Genomic DNA, 12447 nt, shown 5'->3' with positions numbered 1-12447 from the left:
TATTTAGAAATAAGATTATGATTAATTTTTATTTGAAAATATATTAAAATAATATTTTTTATTTTTAAAAAGTTATTTTTGATATCAACATCAAAATAATCTAAAATCATTAAAAATATATTAATTTAAAAAAAATTAAATAAAAAAAATTAATTTTTTTTAAAATACTTTTAAAATAAAAAAATAAAAACCACCTTAAATTAAATTCCTGAAAATCATATTAGCGTAGGGTGCGCTGTAGCTAATTATATTTCATTTTCTTCGGAGCTTGAAGTTGTACCTTCTCTTGAGATGGAGATACATATTACTATTACTAAGTTATGGAATCTTTTTATTATACCTTAAATATCTAAATAGGTCAGAGAAAAATTAAAAAGAAAGTTCAATACTCTTTTTTCCTACAAAAAGGTTCAATAATACAGTTATATTTAGGATTTTAATTGTGTCGTATTTTTTTAAAAAAATATTTTTTTAATTTTAAATTAATTTTTATATTTTTAAATAGTTTTAATGCGATGATTTCAAGATAAAATTTTAATATAGTATTAAATAAAAAACATTTTAAAAAATATCTTCCACCTACTTTCAAATAATTAATATATCTCGAACCCTGACGATGTAGCTTAACTGATTAGGTTATATATTTACTTTTTATAAACTATTAGTTTGAATTTAACAAGTTTTAAAATTATTAAAAATTTATATAATTATTAATTTTAAAAAATTAATTTTAAAATTTTAAAAAATTAATTGAGATAGATGTAACCTATCCGAACTTGCAAGATTATATATAGGCACACCAGGCCCACTTTCCGTTTGCGATCCATCCTTGCAGTTTCATATCTATCAAGAGAATATTTCAGATATTTTTGGGTTTAATTGTCATTCTACATGCACAAGGGTGATACACTGTTTGCCCTAGATTGACAATGACAGGTGTAGGGTAGATGGCTATCCACCGCATCATACCAAAAGCCAATCATACACAAGCACAAGAAGATATTTTAAACTCGACTATCAGCTGACAGGTGGCTCGTTTTACCAGCAAAAATATTAAACAAATGGAAGAATGGAGAAACGAGAATAAAACAAATGCAAGACTGTGGAATAAATTATTGGAGTAAAGTGGAGCAAATAGTTTAATAAAAAGGCTTCAGGATGAGCGTAGAAACGCGTGGAATATACCCGACACAACCAAATCTAGAGAGAGGATGACTGGGGCCGATCAGATGCAACTTTTGAAACGAATTATTGCGCTCCGAATCAATTCCTGATTACATAATTCACTGGTGATACGCATTAATTTCTTTTATAAAAGTTAAAAAAAAAATTAAATATGCTAATGTTTTAATTTTTTTTAGATTTTAAATTACATGGAGATTAATCTAATATGATAGGGATGATTTTGTAAGTTCAAAAGAAACTTGTAAAATATAATTTGACTCAAAAAAATTTCAAGTTTTTTTTTTTTTAATATTAACATACCAACATATTGGATTGACTTGGGTTAACCCGAGTTAACATTTCAAATTCATGACCCGAGTTATGAGATTAGAATAATTTTATAGGAAGTAAATCAAAACAAATTATAAAGTCTAATTTGCAATTAACCATATGTTAAAGAATAAGAATGAAAAACAAAATCAATAAAAAAAACCTAAAAAAGTTAACCAAGTTAACTTGTCATACCCACAACCGAGATAACCTCATAGAAAGCAAATTGAAATAAAATTTAAAGTTCAATTCCTAATCAGTTCAATGTTGAAGGATAAGATAAAAAAATAAAAAAAAACATAAAAAAATAACTCGGGTCAATCTATCAGACTCATGACCAGGGTCATAAGACGAAGATGACCTTGTAGGAAAAATAACAAAAAAACACGACATGTTTTAACCTATCAAATATGTGACTCTCATTATAAAACTGAGACAACCTCTTAGAAAATAAATCAAAATAAATTATAAATTTTAATCCTCAATTGACTTTGTCAAACCTAATGTTGAACGATGAAATTTGTATAAATTTTAATTAAAAAAATAACACAAAAATAAGCAAAGTCAGCCAAGGGTAACTTGTTAAGCATTATTCTCGGGTCATGAAGCTGAGATAATCTAATAAAAAGCAAACTAAAACAAATCATAAAGCCTAATTCTCAATGAAACACAATAATAAATGATAAAACCAGTAAAAAAGTCAATTAAAAAAAATTGAGTCAATCGGATTAACTCGCTAAACCCGCAACTCAAGTCATGAGAAGAGAACAACCTAATAAAAAACAAATCTAATATTGAAGGACATGTGACCCAGGTTATGAACATCTTAGAAAAATAATAATAATAATAATAATAATAATAATAATAATAATAAACAACCTGATTTAACCAGGGTTAAAATATCAACACTCGCGCCCCTGATCATGAGACCAAGATATCTTCATAGAAAATAAATAAAAACAAATTATAAAACTCAATTACCAACCAACCCAATATTGAATGATAAAATTAAAAAAATTCAATTAAAAAAAATATATAAAAAAAACTCGAGTCAACTCAAATTAACTCGTTGAGCAATAGAAATCAAACAAAATAAATTATAAAATCTAATTCTTAATTAACTCATATTAAATAATAAAATTAAAAAAATAATAATTAAAACAACTTAGCCAACCAGATTAACCTGTCAAATCCATGATTCGTGTCATTAAAAAGAAATAACCGAATAAAAAACAAATATAATATTAAAGGATAATTTTTTTAAAAAAAACACCAATTAAAAAATTTCAAAGAAAAAAAAACACTTGAACAAAAAAAGTTAAAAGTGAGATTTTTTGCATGAAAACCCATGTTTTAGTTTATTGTATAATAATAATAATAATTTTATGAAAAGTGTGTTCGAGAATTTTCCTTGTTTTTTAAAAGTGTTTTTTTACTAAAATAATTAAATTAATATATTTTTTAATGATTTTTTTTGTTTTGATATATTTATGTTAAAAATAAAAGAAAAATCTAAAAGAAAAATTATTTCCATGTATTTTTTTAGAAGTACATCACACACTGCAATATCAAACTCAATCAAAGTAATATATTAAAGTGAAATTATTTAAGGGCCTGATTTTTTAATCTGTCGAAATACATTCAACATCCTTATCGGAACAGTACACGTCAATACTTTTAAAGAAACAATCAATTTAACCGAGTAACGAGAGCCAAAACAAAGGGGTGATCGATTCAACACACCCTGTAATCACTAATCACTACCACGGCCATCTTCCACGTGCAGAAAAAACCAAATGCGAAAATCATGACGGGAAAAGAGTTGCAGGCAAGAAAGAAGAAATTACAAGCACAAGCACAAGCAGCCATATAGGTTATAGATATAGTTATCACAGTTAGGAAGGTTTTAAATTCTGTTTTCCAAGACAGGGTATTTTATTTTAAAAATATGATCATGCTAATATTTCAGTTTGATTTACACCAGCGAAAGCAGATTTCATGCAGCAGCATCAACAGCACGAGCACTGTCGTCCTTGCTAACAAAAGCTTGCACATACTCTTTCCTGCAATACAACCTTTTCTTAGACTCAAGGGAACTTCTGAATATCTCTTATTGCCTAAACATGTACAACAAGAGATGTCAAAAATATAAATGAGGAAGAAACAAACCTTGCAGGTAGATGATCATGTGGCCGATTAAAAGGAGTCCAAACTGGATCACCCACAAACAGCCTCATTGCCTGAAGAAATATGTCTTGTTAGGATATCATTTTTATGCGTTGGTTAAACATCAGGCACAGTTGCACAAATACCATATAAATCTAAACTGGTACGCGCTACGTAAACGTAAAACTCGTTGAGCATAATAACATTCATGCCAGGAATCATGGCGGAATCAGTCAAATGAGGTCAAATACCAGAATACCACTCCAGCGTTCTCCTTGTGGGAAAATATTCAAATACCAAAATTCTAATGAGGGATCATGTACTATAGCCTCAATCATTGAAGTAGAACAGTATTGCTGATTTGATGTCTCAATGATGTTCACACAACTTCACTCTAGTTGCCTCTCAAATAAATCATTTTGCAAGCTCTTAATGCACCAAATAGCATTGAACATAGCATAAATATCATCTTATGTGCGTAGCATAGCAAGGATGCCATCAGTCGACATGCATGCCTTAAAACAAGAAGTCTAAAAAAGGTGCAGTGGTAAAAATGTATTGGAGATACATCCTAACTATACAACATGTCAATTTTTTTTAGAGATGGGACTCTGTACCAGAATCCCATACCTAGAATTTGATCTAAAGCCACAAGCCCCCATATGAAAAATCATTCCTTAACACACACCTTGCAAACAGATAGTAACTACTAAACTATAGGAGCATTGGTTATCTATGTTGAGGTTAGTGCCAATCATGACACTAAAAGTTATAATTTTCACCACAAATGTTCGGAGTTGACCACTGGGCAAGTAGAACGGTTTTATGACTAAATCCTAGTTCCCAGTGAAATGAGATGGGGAAACAGAATAATTTTTTTCAATTATTCCCTTCTCCATTCTTCCACAAGCAATGAGCTCTCTTGCATATATTTTGTTATATACCTTGATATAGTTATCTGTGTCCAACGTGAAACGGTGGTAAATTCCAGCAGGTAAGACGATCATTCCACCTTTCTTCACCCAAACACGAATCCAGTGGTCATTATGATCCCTGACATCAAAATAACCTTCACCGTGTAGAGAAAGTAAGATGACTTCAATTGGTTGCCAAAATGAATGTTCGTGTGTGAGTGTGGGGAGGTAGAGCCAAAACCAATCTTACCACTTCCACCCAAACAGTAGCGGATCTCCTCATCAGTGTGAAGATGTTCTTCGAAAAAACTCTTGATCTTCTCCTCATAATTAGGCAGTTTCTCTGGGCAAACTTCAATCAAGTCCTGAAGAACAGGTCTTATTTAGTTTAACTTGTTCCTTTTGTGCAAATTACTAAGTTTCATGTTTACAATATCTGACTTTTGATTGTAAAGAACTGTTTCCCAGTTGTTTCTAAAGTAATTGACAAACTGCAGACTTCGAATATAAGGAATAACATGACATGGATGTCATAATGATAGCAGCACATTTCTTCAAGCTTGCTAAGTTAAGATGACAAACCACATAGGAATATCCACGCTCTTCACGTATCTTCTTCAACTCTGCATCTGTTTCATGGTTGTCAGCATCAAGCTTCCAACTAAGCACACCAAGCTCTGCAAGGCAAGGCATAATTGCAAATGATATGCAAGTTACAGACTTTTAACAATTTGATAAGCCCATTCAATTTTAACTTTAAACGAATCCTACCAGCAAGTTGGTCCAAAGACACAAATTCCTTGGGCTCCCTGTGATGAGGCAGCCGCTGGTCTTCATCAGTATCATCCATGTACCATGCTTGAATGACTTCTTCTCTGGGATCCTGGGTGAAGAAGATGCAATATCACCACATGTTCATTTTAAGAAAACAAGGGGAAAATATGGGAACTCATAATTTCAGCTATCAACATTTCTCATATTGTAGGCAACCAGTCATCCCCCTAACCTAACCCAAGTCACATGTCCAAATAATATAAGGTCACAAAGCACGGAAACTAAAAATCAATAGAATAACTTCATGCAGACAAATCATCCAAAAATCTGCATACGACCTATCAACCATAATAGCATGAATAAATGTCATACACAAAGCCCTTTGAATTTTTTCTTGGTGACAGTTCTGACAAAAGATAATGCATTAGTCAAAAAAAGAATAATATTGCTCCATAAGAGCTGTATGAAAACAAGCCTTTTTTGCACTCATTCTTGAAAGTAAAAATCCAAAAATAAATAAGAGAGAACCTATTTGTCAATGACAACAAGGTGCAGCAATTTGACAAGATTATAAATAGAAATTTTATTTTTCTCAATTTTAATGGAGTAAAAAGTACTGGAAGAGGAGGGTGGTGAGGTTGGAACTAGGGTTGTGAGTGAGGAGAGGGACCTCATTGTGAAGACCAACCTCAATAAGACTCTGGTATTAGACCAGGCAGTGAAAGTACAAACTCTCACTATCTATGAGTCTCCGTTCCATGCTAGATTAAAAAACAAGGAGGCACCCATATACACAGATACCAAGGTCATAAATAAGTTTAGACTTCAATAAAATTTTGTTACAAAATTGAGACAAAACTTGTCTTTAATAAAGAGTTAAGATTATCGATTCTAACTTAAACTACCTCCCATCATCAAAAGACTTGATTTGCCAACATGATTCTAACTTAACTCATTTTTGCCACACATTATTGATGAAAATAACTTTTGAGTTAAAATTCAAGTTCAAAAATCATCTTCCAAAAAGTCGGGAACAATTGCTGGTATAATATTGCTGCCGTGAACAGCCAATGAACAATTAAAATCAAACCAGACAAGGTTTACTCTGCATGTGAATTTGGTCCCATTCAATCTAAATACTGATGGCAGGATTAGAAAAGTGTGACTCTCTCAAAATATAGCTTATGCACGGACAAGCACTTAATCCTACATAGCCATGCTCTCATATGGGAAGGGAAACAATTTCCCGCATAAATCTCTACTAACGAAAACAGGCACCACCAGAGCCAGCCAGAGCATTCGGGCAATGGCTTAAGAACTCTACTTAATAAAAAAAAAAATCAAGAATAAATAAAATATATTTATTAATTATTTTTTATGAAATGAAAATTATCCTCACTTATTCAAGACGTTAAACATAAATAAATAAATATATATATTTAAAATATTTTAAAAAGATCAATTTATAATTTTTCCCAATAACTCCCTCAATTACCCGTCTCCACCAACGCTACATTTAATCACCCTATCTAACTTAACGTGAATACTACTCCTTCAACCTAAATTGATCGCATCGCATCGCATCGCCCATTAACAACAAAATTCGAAGAAAAAAAAACTCTGGATTTCCACATAGCCCATCCACAAAATCTACACAATTTCGTAAATCTTTAAAAATTCTTCTTAGCTATGTACAATCTCGAAAGAAGAAGAATAAGATGTAAGAATAGGAGGCAGCTTACCTTTGCCGGTGCAACCATGTTTCTTTTCTGTGCTCTCTTTCTCTGTCCCTCGTCTGTTTTGGCTGTTTGTTTGTTACCCGACGCTTTGAGGCCACGCTAAAACGCAAGTGATTGATTTTGATAAAAATAGAGGGGGGGGGGGGGGGGGGGGGGGGTTGAAATGATTATTTTAAACGTTGGGTCTTATTCATGAATTGGTGAAAGACATAATTGACCTTGTCTACAAGGGGTGGGTTCGGCAGCTGGAATTTACGCGAGGAAGAGAAAATATCGCTTGCGTTTATGATTTTATTGGTCCAGGTTAATTGAATCTGAGAACTGGCAATGTAGGGGCATTTTAGTCATTATAAATAGTGGAGGCGTTACTGGTGCCGGTGAGGCGGACTAGAAAAATGGAAAATCCCATGCCCAACCCTGAAAGTTCTTCTTTGATTTATTTATGAAAGAGATCTTCAACTCAATTAATTTTAATGCCATCATGTCTTGCGTAAGCTTATCCAGAAACTGGGCTCTTGCGTCCATTGGGTATACGCTTCATTTCTTGGAATGGGTCAATTCTGCCAAGTGCCCAGGCCTTTTTTACTGAACTTGTTTTTCGACTTGGATCATTATTAGAATAGCTTTCGGTTCCTGTCCAGAGGAGGCACAAGGGATGGGAAACCAGAACAATTTAATTCCACCATCGTAACTGAATTCAAAGTCATTGATTAGTTTTTCTATGTTCTGCTCAGCGGATGATGAAACAGAGAAAAGTGAAGTTTTTGTGAACAGTTGCTCACTTGTTTGTGTCATCTCGTTGGCTTTGGTTTATCACTCATCAATTGCAAGCAGCTGCAGGAATAGGGTGAGGGCATCCCGTGCTGCCACGGCGATATTACTTAAAGCTATATTGGGGTTTCTTATGTCCTATAATGGGATCTTCGTAGAGCTTGCAGGGTGGAGGAAGTTTGCTCCAGCTCCAATTTATACAGAAGATGAAGACAATTTGTCCAGGAACTAAGTTTGCTACATTTCAGAATCATTTCGTTATCATTGTCTCGGGTGATTTCTTGGAACGTACCAAGGATGTTGTAGATTGTGGAGGTAATGGAAACAAAATTGAAATTATAAGATTCTGATTGTTAAAACTGACAGCATTGGAGTCTCATCGAACCAGTAAATGTCATTTTACAGTCCAGAGCTCAAACTCTCTCCTACAAAAAGAGCACTCTAAACACTCTCCTGCCTATGACAAGGACTTCTATGGCTATATTGTTCCTCTTGCTCTCCGTGCTGTACCTCAGATTCGGATGCCCCACATGTAACAAGTAACAACCGATTTGTCGTCCTAAAAATTTCTACATGTTAAAAAACCATACCTTATACTGAACTTCTACCAGCATAAGCATCTCAACTGTCTGATAATTTAATATCACCAGAGGGCATATGTCGCACCATGCAAATAATTGAAGCATATGCAGAGACACGTAGTAGCACAACATGGAAATTAATGCAATGTGCTTCAGCATGAAAGAAACAACACTAAATACAGGATAAGTAATTACTGACATGCAATTTGTCACCTCTTCTGTTAAATACACTAGACCTTTTCCACCGCGATAGCCACATGCTTACTTTCATGATATATATTTAACTTGTCTAAACCATCTCATAAATAGGAATACTGCATCATACATGCTAAACCGATAGGTACTCAAGCACCTTAAAAAGCTTCAAGTGCCACGCCAACCTTCTCGGTCACCATACTCTTGATATACTCCTTCCTTGCTGGATGATCTTCCTGTGGGCGATTATAAGCTGTCCACACTGGCTCTCCCACGAACAACCTCATCAACTATTTATTATTGCCAAGAGAAGAATCTATCAGCCAATGCTCTGAAGTCACTACTTTATCATGCTATTGCCAAGTATATCTTAAGCTGCCTTACCTTAACATAGTCACCAGTGTCGAGAGTGAACCGATGGTAGATCCCTGCGGGCAGAATGATAAGATCACCCGCCTTGATCCAGATACGGATCCAACGATCATCTTTGTCTCGCACATCAAAATATGCACTTCCTTCTAAGCAGTAACGTATCTCTTCATCAGCATGTATGTGCTCCGTATAGAAGTTCTTAAGCTTCTCCTTGAAATCAGCAACTTTCTCTGGGCAAATATCAAGCAAGTCCTGCAAAAAGGGAGCATTGGAAGTTTAATTATAAGCGTAATAACTAATCCCGAATAGAATGGAAGTCGAGTTTAGTCGGCAATATTGTTTGAATGTCCAATGCTGGCATAACAAAGAATGGTAGAGCTTGGCAGAGAAAGAAAAACCATAAGAAGGGCAAGCAAACAATCTTCAAATAAGGTTCCATGAGATTACTGGTGCAAGAATCCAGTCCTTAGATAAGTGATTTCCACATGATAGATCCATATAAAATACCTCCCAAAATGGACTCAAAAAATTTCCCAAAAATAAATCCAATAAAAACACTTCTGAAATCATGCTTGATACCCTAAGCTCAAAGTACAATAGGTGGTTCAAGGAGAGTGGGCTTAGGCGTGGTAGCCCAAGCCTAGCACCCAAGAAACCTAGGCTCAGCTTATTGCTTGAGCCCACATCCATGGAGGACATGGGCTTTGGCAAAAAGCCCGAGCCCATGCGGGGTGCACGCCTGACGTGGGTGTGCACCCCAGCACCCTCGTGGGTTATGGAGTACGCACTGAGCCTAACATGCTTGGGCATCAACAACACACCTGAACCCATTTCTTACTTCTAATACACCTGAACTCAGCGTGTTTGGGTCCAAGCAGCGCTCTCGAACCCATTTCACCCCTCTTGGGCTCAAGCTCTCACCCAAGATCCTAGTGTCTTTGTGTCTAAGCAGCATGTCCGGACCCATTTTCACTCCTCTTGAGCTCAGGCTATCACGTCTGATCCCAACATGTTTAGGTACAAGCAATACGCCCAGACCCATTTTCACTCCTTGTGAGCTCAAGCTATCACACCTGAGCCCAGCGTGTTTAGGTTAAGGCAGTGCGTCTGGACCCATATTCACCCCTCGTGGGCTTGGGTTGTCACGCCAGAGCTCAGCGTGTTTGGGTCCAAGTAGCGCGCTCATATCCACTTTCACCCTTCATAGGCTTGGGCTATCACGTCAGAGCTCAGCGTGTTTGGGTCCAAGTAGCGTGCCCGAATCCACTTTCATCCCTCGTGAGCATGGGCTATCAGACCAGAGCCCAGCATGTTTGGGTCCAAACAAAACGCCCAAACCCACTTTCATCCCTGGTTGGCTCGAGCTGTCACTCCAAAGCCCAACGTGTTTGGGTCCAAGCATGTGCTCGAACCCACTTTCACCTCTTATGGGCTTGGGCTCCTTGACCGAGCCCAATACTCGCTAGAGAATTTTTTTGGGACTCCATGCAGGTCCCTTAGTATTTTATATTGATCCAATACGTATTATTTTGAGTAAAATACAACTCAAAATATCGCAAGAGTAAAATTACACTTCAGACCCTCCTCTTCACAAAATGACAAGACTCATGAGTTATAAATACACTATAAGACCTTCAGCACAAAGATTCACAATCTCTTCATTCTCTACTGCACATATATTTTCAGAGCATCTTTTTCTAGAGTATTATTGCATTTTTTCTCTCTATAAAATTATTGACTTTAACATCGGATAGTCCTCACGTCTATCAAAAAGACTTTTTACATGTGCTAACTACTGATCACCTGGATTACCAAATATCACATGCTATCAAATACCAACTCTTTGGGTTTTTCATATCAACTCATTAGATACCTTAACTAAGAATAATAAATCAAATCATTTAAACTAAAAAATCAGCAAATTATCTAACACATCATTCTTATTTTTAAACCTCTTGAATTTTGGTACATGAAACCAAAAAAACTTGGCTAATTTTCCCAGTAAAGAAACCGGCTAAACATATTGAACCTGGTATTTTTTTTATTGTTTACACAACATTATCAACCATTTAACAAACGTAACCAAACGGTAAGAAATCAGGCATACCATGTAATTGTATCCCCTGTCTTCCCTAATCTTCTTTAATTCTTCATCGTTCTCGTAGTTCGCTGGGTTCAAGCGCCAGTATAACACTCCCAACTCTGTATTTAAATACAAACACAATCCTGAGTTAGTGTGAGAGAAAGAGAGAAAAGAACCCAGAAGAAGGAAACGGAGATAGAGATAGAGATTTGACCAGCCAAGTAGTCAAGGGAAACGAACTCTTTTGGGTTACAGTGACGAGGGAGTCTTTGGTCTTCTCCACTAGTTTCATCCATGAACCATGCCTGCATGTGCATATTTAAGTATAAAACATTGACTATAAGTATAATCTTCGAATTTGACATTAATTTTAGAAGAACCTACCTCGATAGCCATTTGGGTAATTGTCTAGAATAATATTGAACTCTCTCTCTCTCTCTCTCTCTCTCTCTCTCTCTGTGACCTACCTTAGATTCTATGAGAAAATCGCGTAGCAGCTTCTTGTATGAAGCTTTATAAAAAGAGAGAGATGATAAGGTGAGGGAGTTGTGTCGTGATTTGTTGATTGATTCTGGTTTTTTCCATTATTTGGTGGTTGCCAATGCCTTGTGTAGAATTCCATTTCCTCTTGTTTATTTTGTGGTCGTCGTCGTCCCACAGATTTTGTACGTTGTAACCCCCCAATAACTTTGTTTGGCATCTTCCATCATGATCAACCAAAGCATCCCAGCAGTTTATGTCTTTACTGACACTACTTTTTTACATATATTTATATGCCTTTCAATGTTAATTTTCTTTCTCGTTTCTGGTATTTTAAACAAATATCATATTAGAAATAGAAGAGGAAACGATTTCTCACACAATTTGTTGTTTGCTTGTTTTGGATCCCACCCACTGGCTCCCTTCTAACATGGCTGCAAGCTGTCTCACCGATACGATCCTTTATAAAAAAAACATTTAAACGATTCATATTATAATTGACAAGCTATATAAAGAAAAGGACGACGGGAGAGGATTCGGGAATTTAGGTCAAAATTTAGCCAATGTACTCGTGATATTTTACTGGTAATTAAGACTTCAATTTAATTTCTAGTGAGCGTTGAAAATATGCATGTATTTTTTAATATTATGAATATTTTTTTTGTTGAGAAACAAAAAAACTGATATTTGCATTTAATAAAATAAATTAATAAGTATATGACTTGATAAATTATTCAATTTATTCTTGAAGATTATTTTTGTTCAGGTACAAATGATTTTAGTTTTTTAAAATGCAACATGCAAAAACAGCTTATTTATTTATAATCTAAGAGAGAGAGACCTTTCAAGATCATAAATTACAATTATCTTATTGAGGT

General features: G+C 34.9%; 2 protein-coding genes across 3 annotated transcripts; both read right to left on the bottom strand.

Moving 5' to 3' along the window:
- Nucleotides 1-3337: 3337 nt before the first annotated feature.
- Nucleotides 3338-7347, bottom strand: LOC7467506 (acireductone dioxygenase 2). The gene is made up of 7 exons (XM_002311605.4): nt 7091-7347; nt 5346-5457; nt 5157-5251; nt 4825-4939; nt 4605-4729; nt 3664-3734; nt 3338-3557 (listed from the first exon to the last, which is right to left on the bottom strand). The coding sequence occupies exons 1-7, from the start codon at nt 7106-7108 to the stop codon at nt 3491-3493; spliced, it is 603 nt and encodes a 200-aa protein (XP_002311641.1). The 5' UTR covers nt 7109-7347; the 3' UTR covers nt 3338-3490.
- A 1213-nt stretch (nt 7348-8560) lies between these two features.
- On the bottom strand, nt 8561-11690 carry LOC7473428 (acireductone dioxygenase 1). Of its 2 annotated transcripts, none has more exons than XM_052455507.1 (5): nt 11557-11690; nt 11304-11394; nt 11114-11208; nt 9019-9258; nt 8561-8924 (listed from the first exon to the last, which is right to left on the bottom strand). In XM_052455507.1, exons 2-5 carry the CDS (start codon nt 11383-11385, stop codon nt 8793-8795), a joined length of 549 nt encoding a protein of 182 aa, XP_052311467.1. In that variant the 5' UTR covers nt 11386-11394; nt 11557-11690; the 3' UTR covers nt 8561-8792. The 2 variants fall into 2 exon arrangements, with proteins under 2 accessions (XP_052311467.1, XP_002311640.1); XM_002311604.4 differs by having other exon boundaries at nt 11474-11639.
- Nucleotides 11691-12447: the final 757 nt, after the last annotated feature.

The sequence above is a fragment of the Populus trichocarpa genome, chromosome 8 (genome assembly GCF_000002775.5).
Source record: "Populus trichocarpa isolate Nisqually-1 chromosome 8, P.trichocarpa_v4.1, whole genome shotgun sequence".
NCBI classification, from domain to species: domain Eukaryota; kingdom Viridiplantae; phylum Streptophyta; class Magnoliopsida; order Malpighiales; family Salicaceae; genus Populus; species Populus trichocarpa.
The sequence above is the reverse complement of the archived record's forward strand: the minus strand, read 5'-3'. Positions and strand labels throughout refer to the sequence as shown.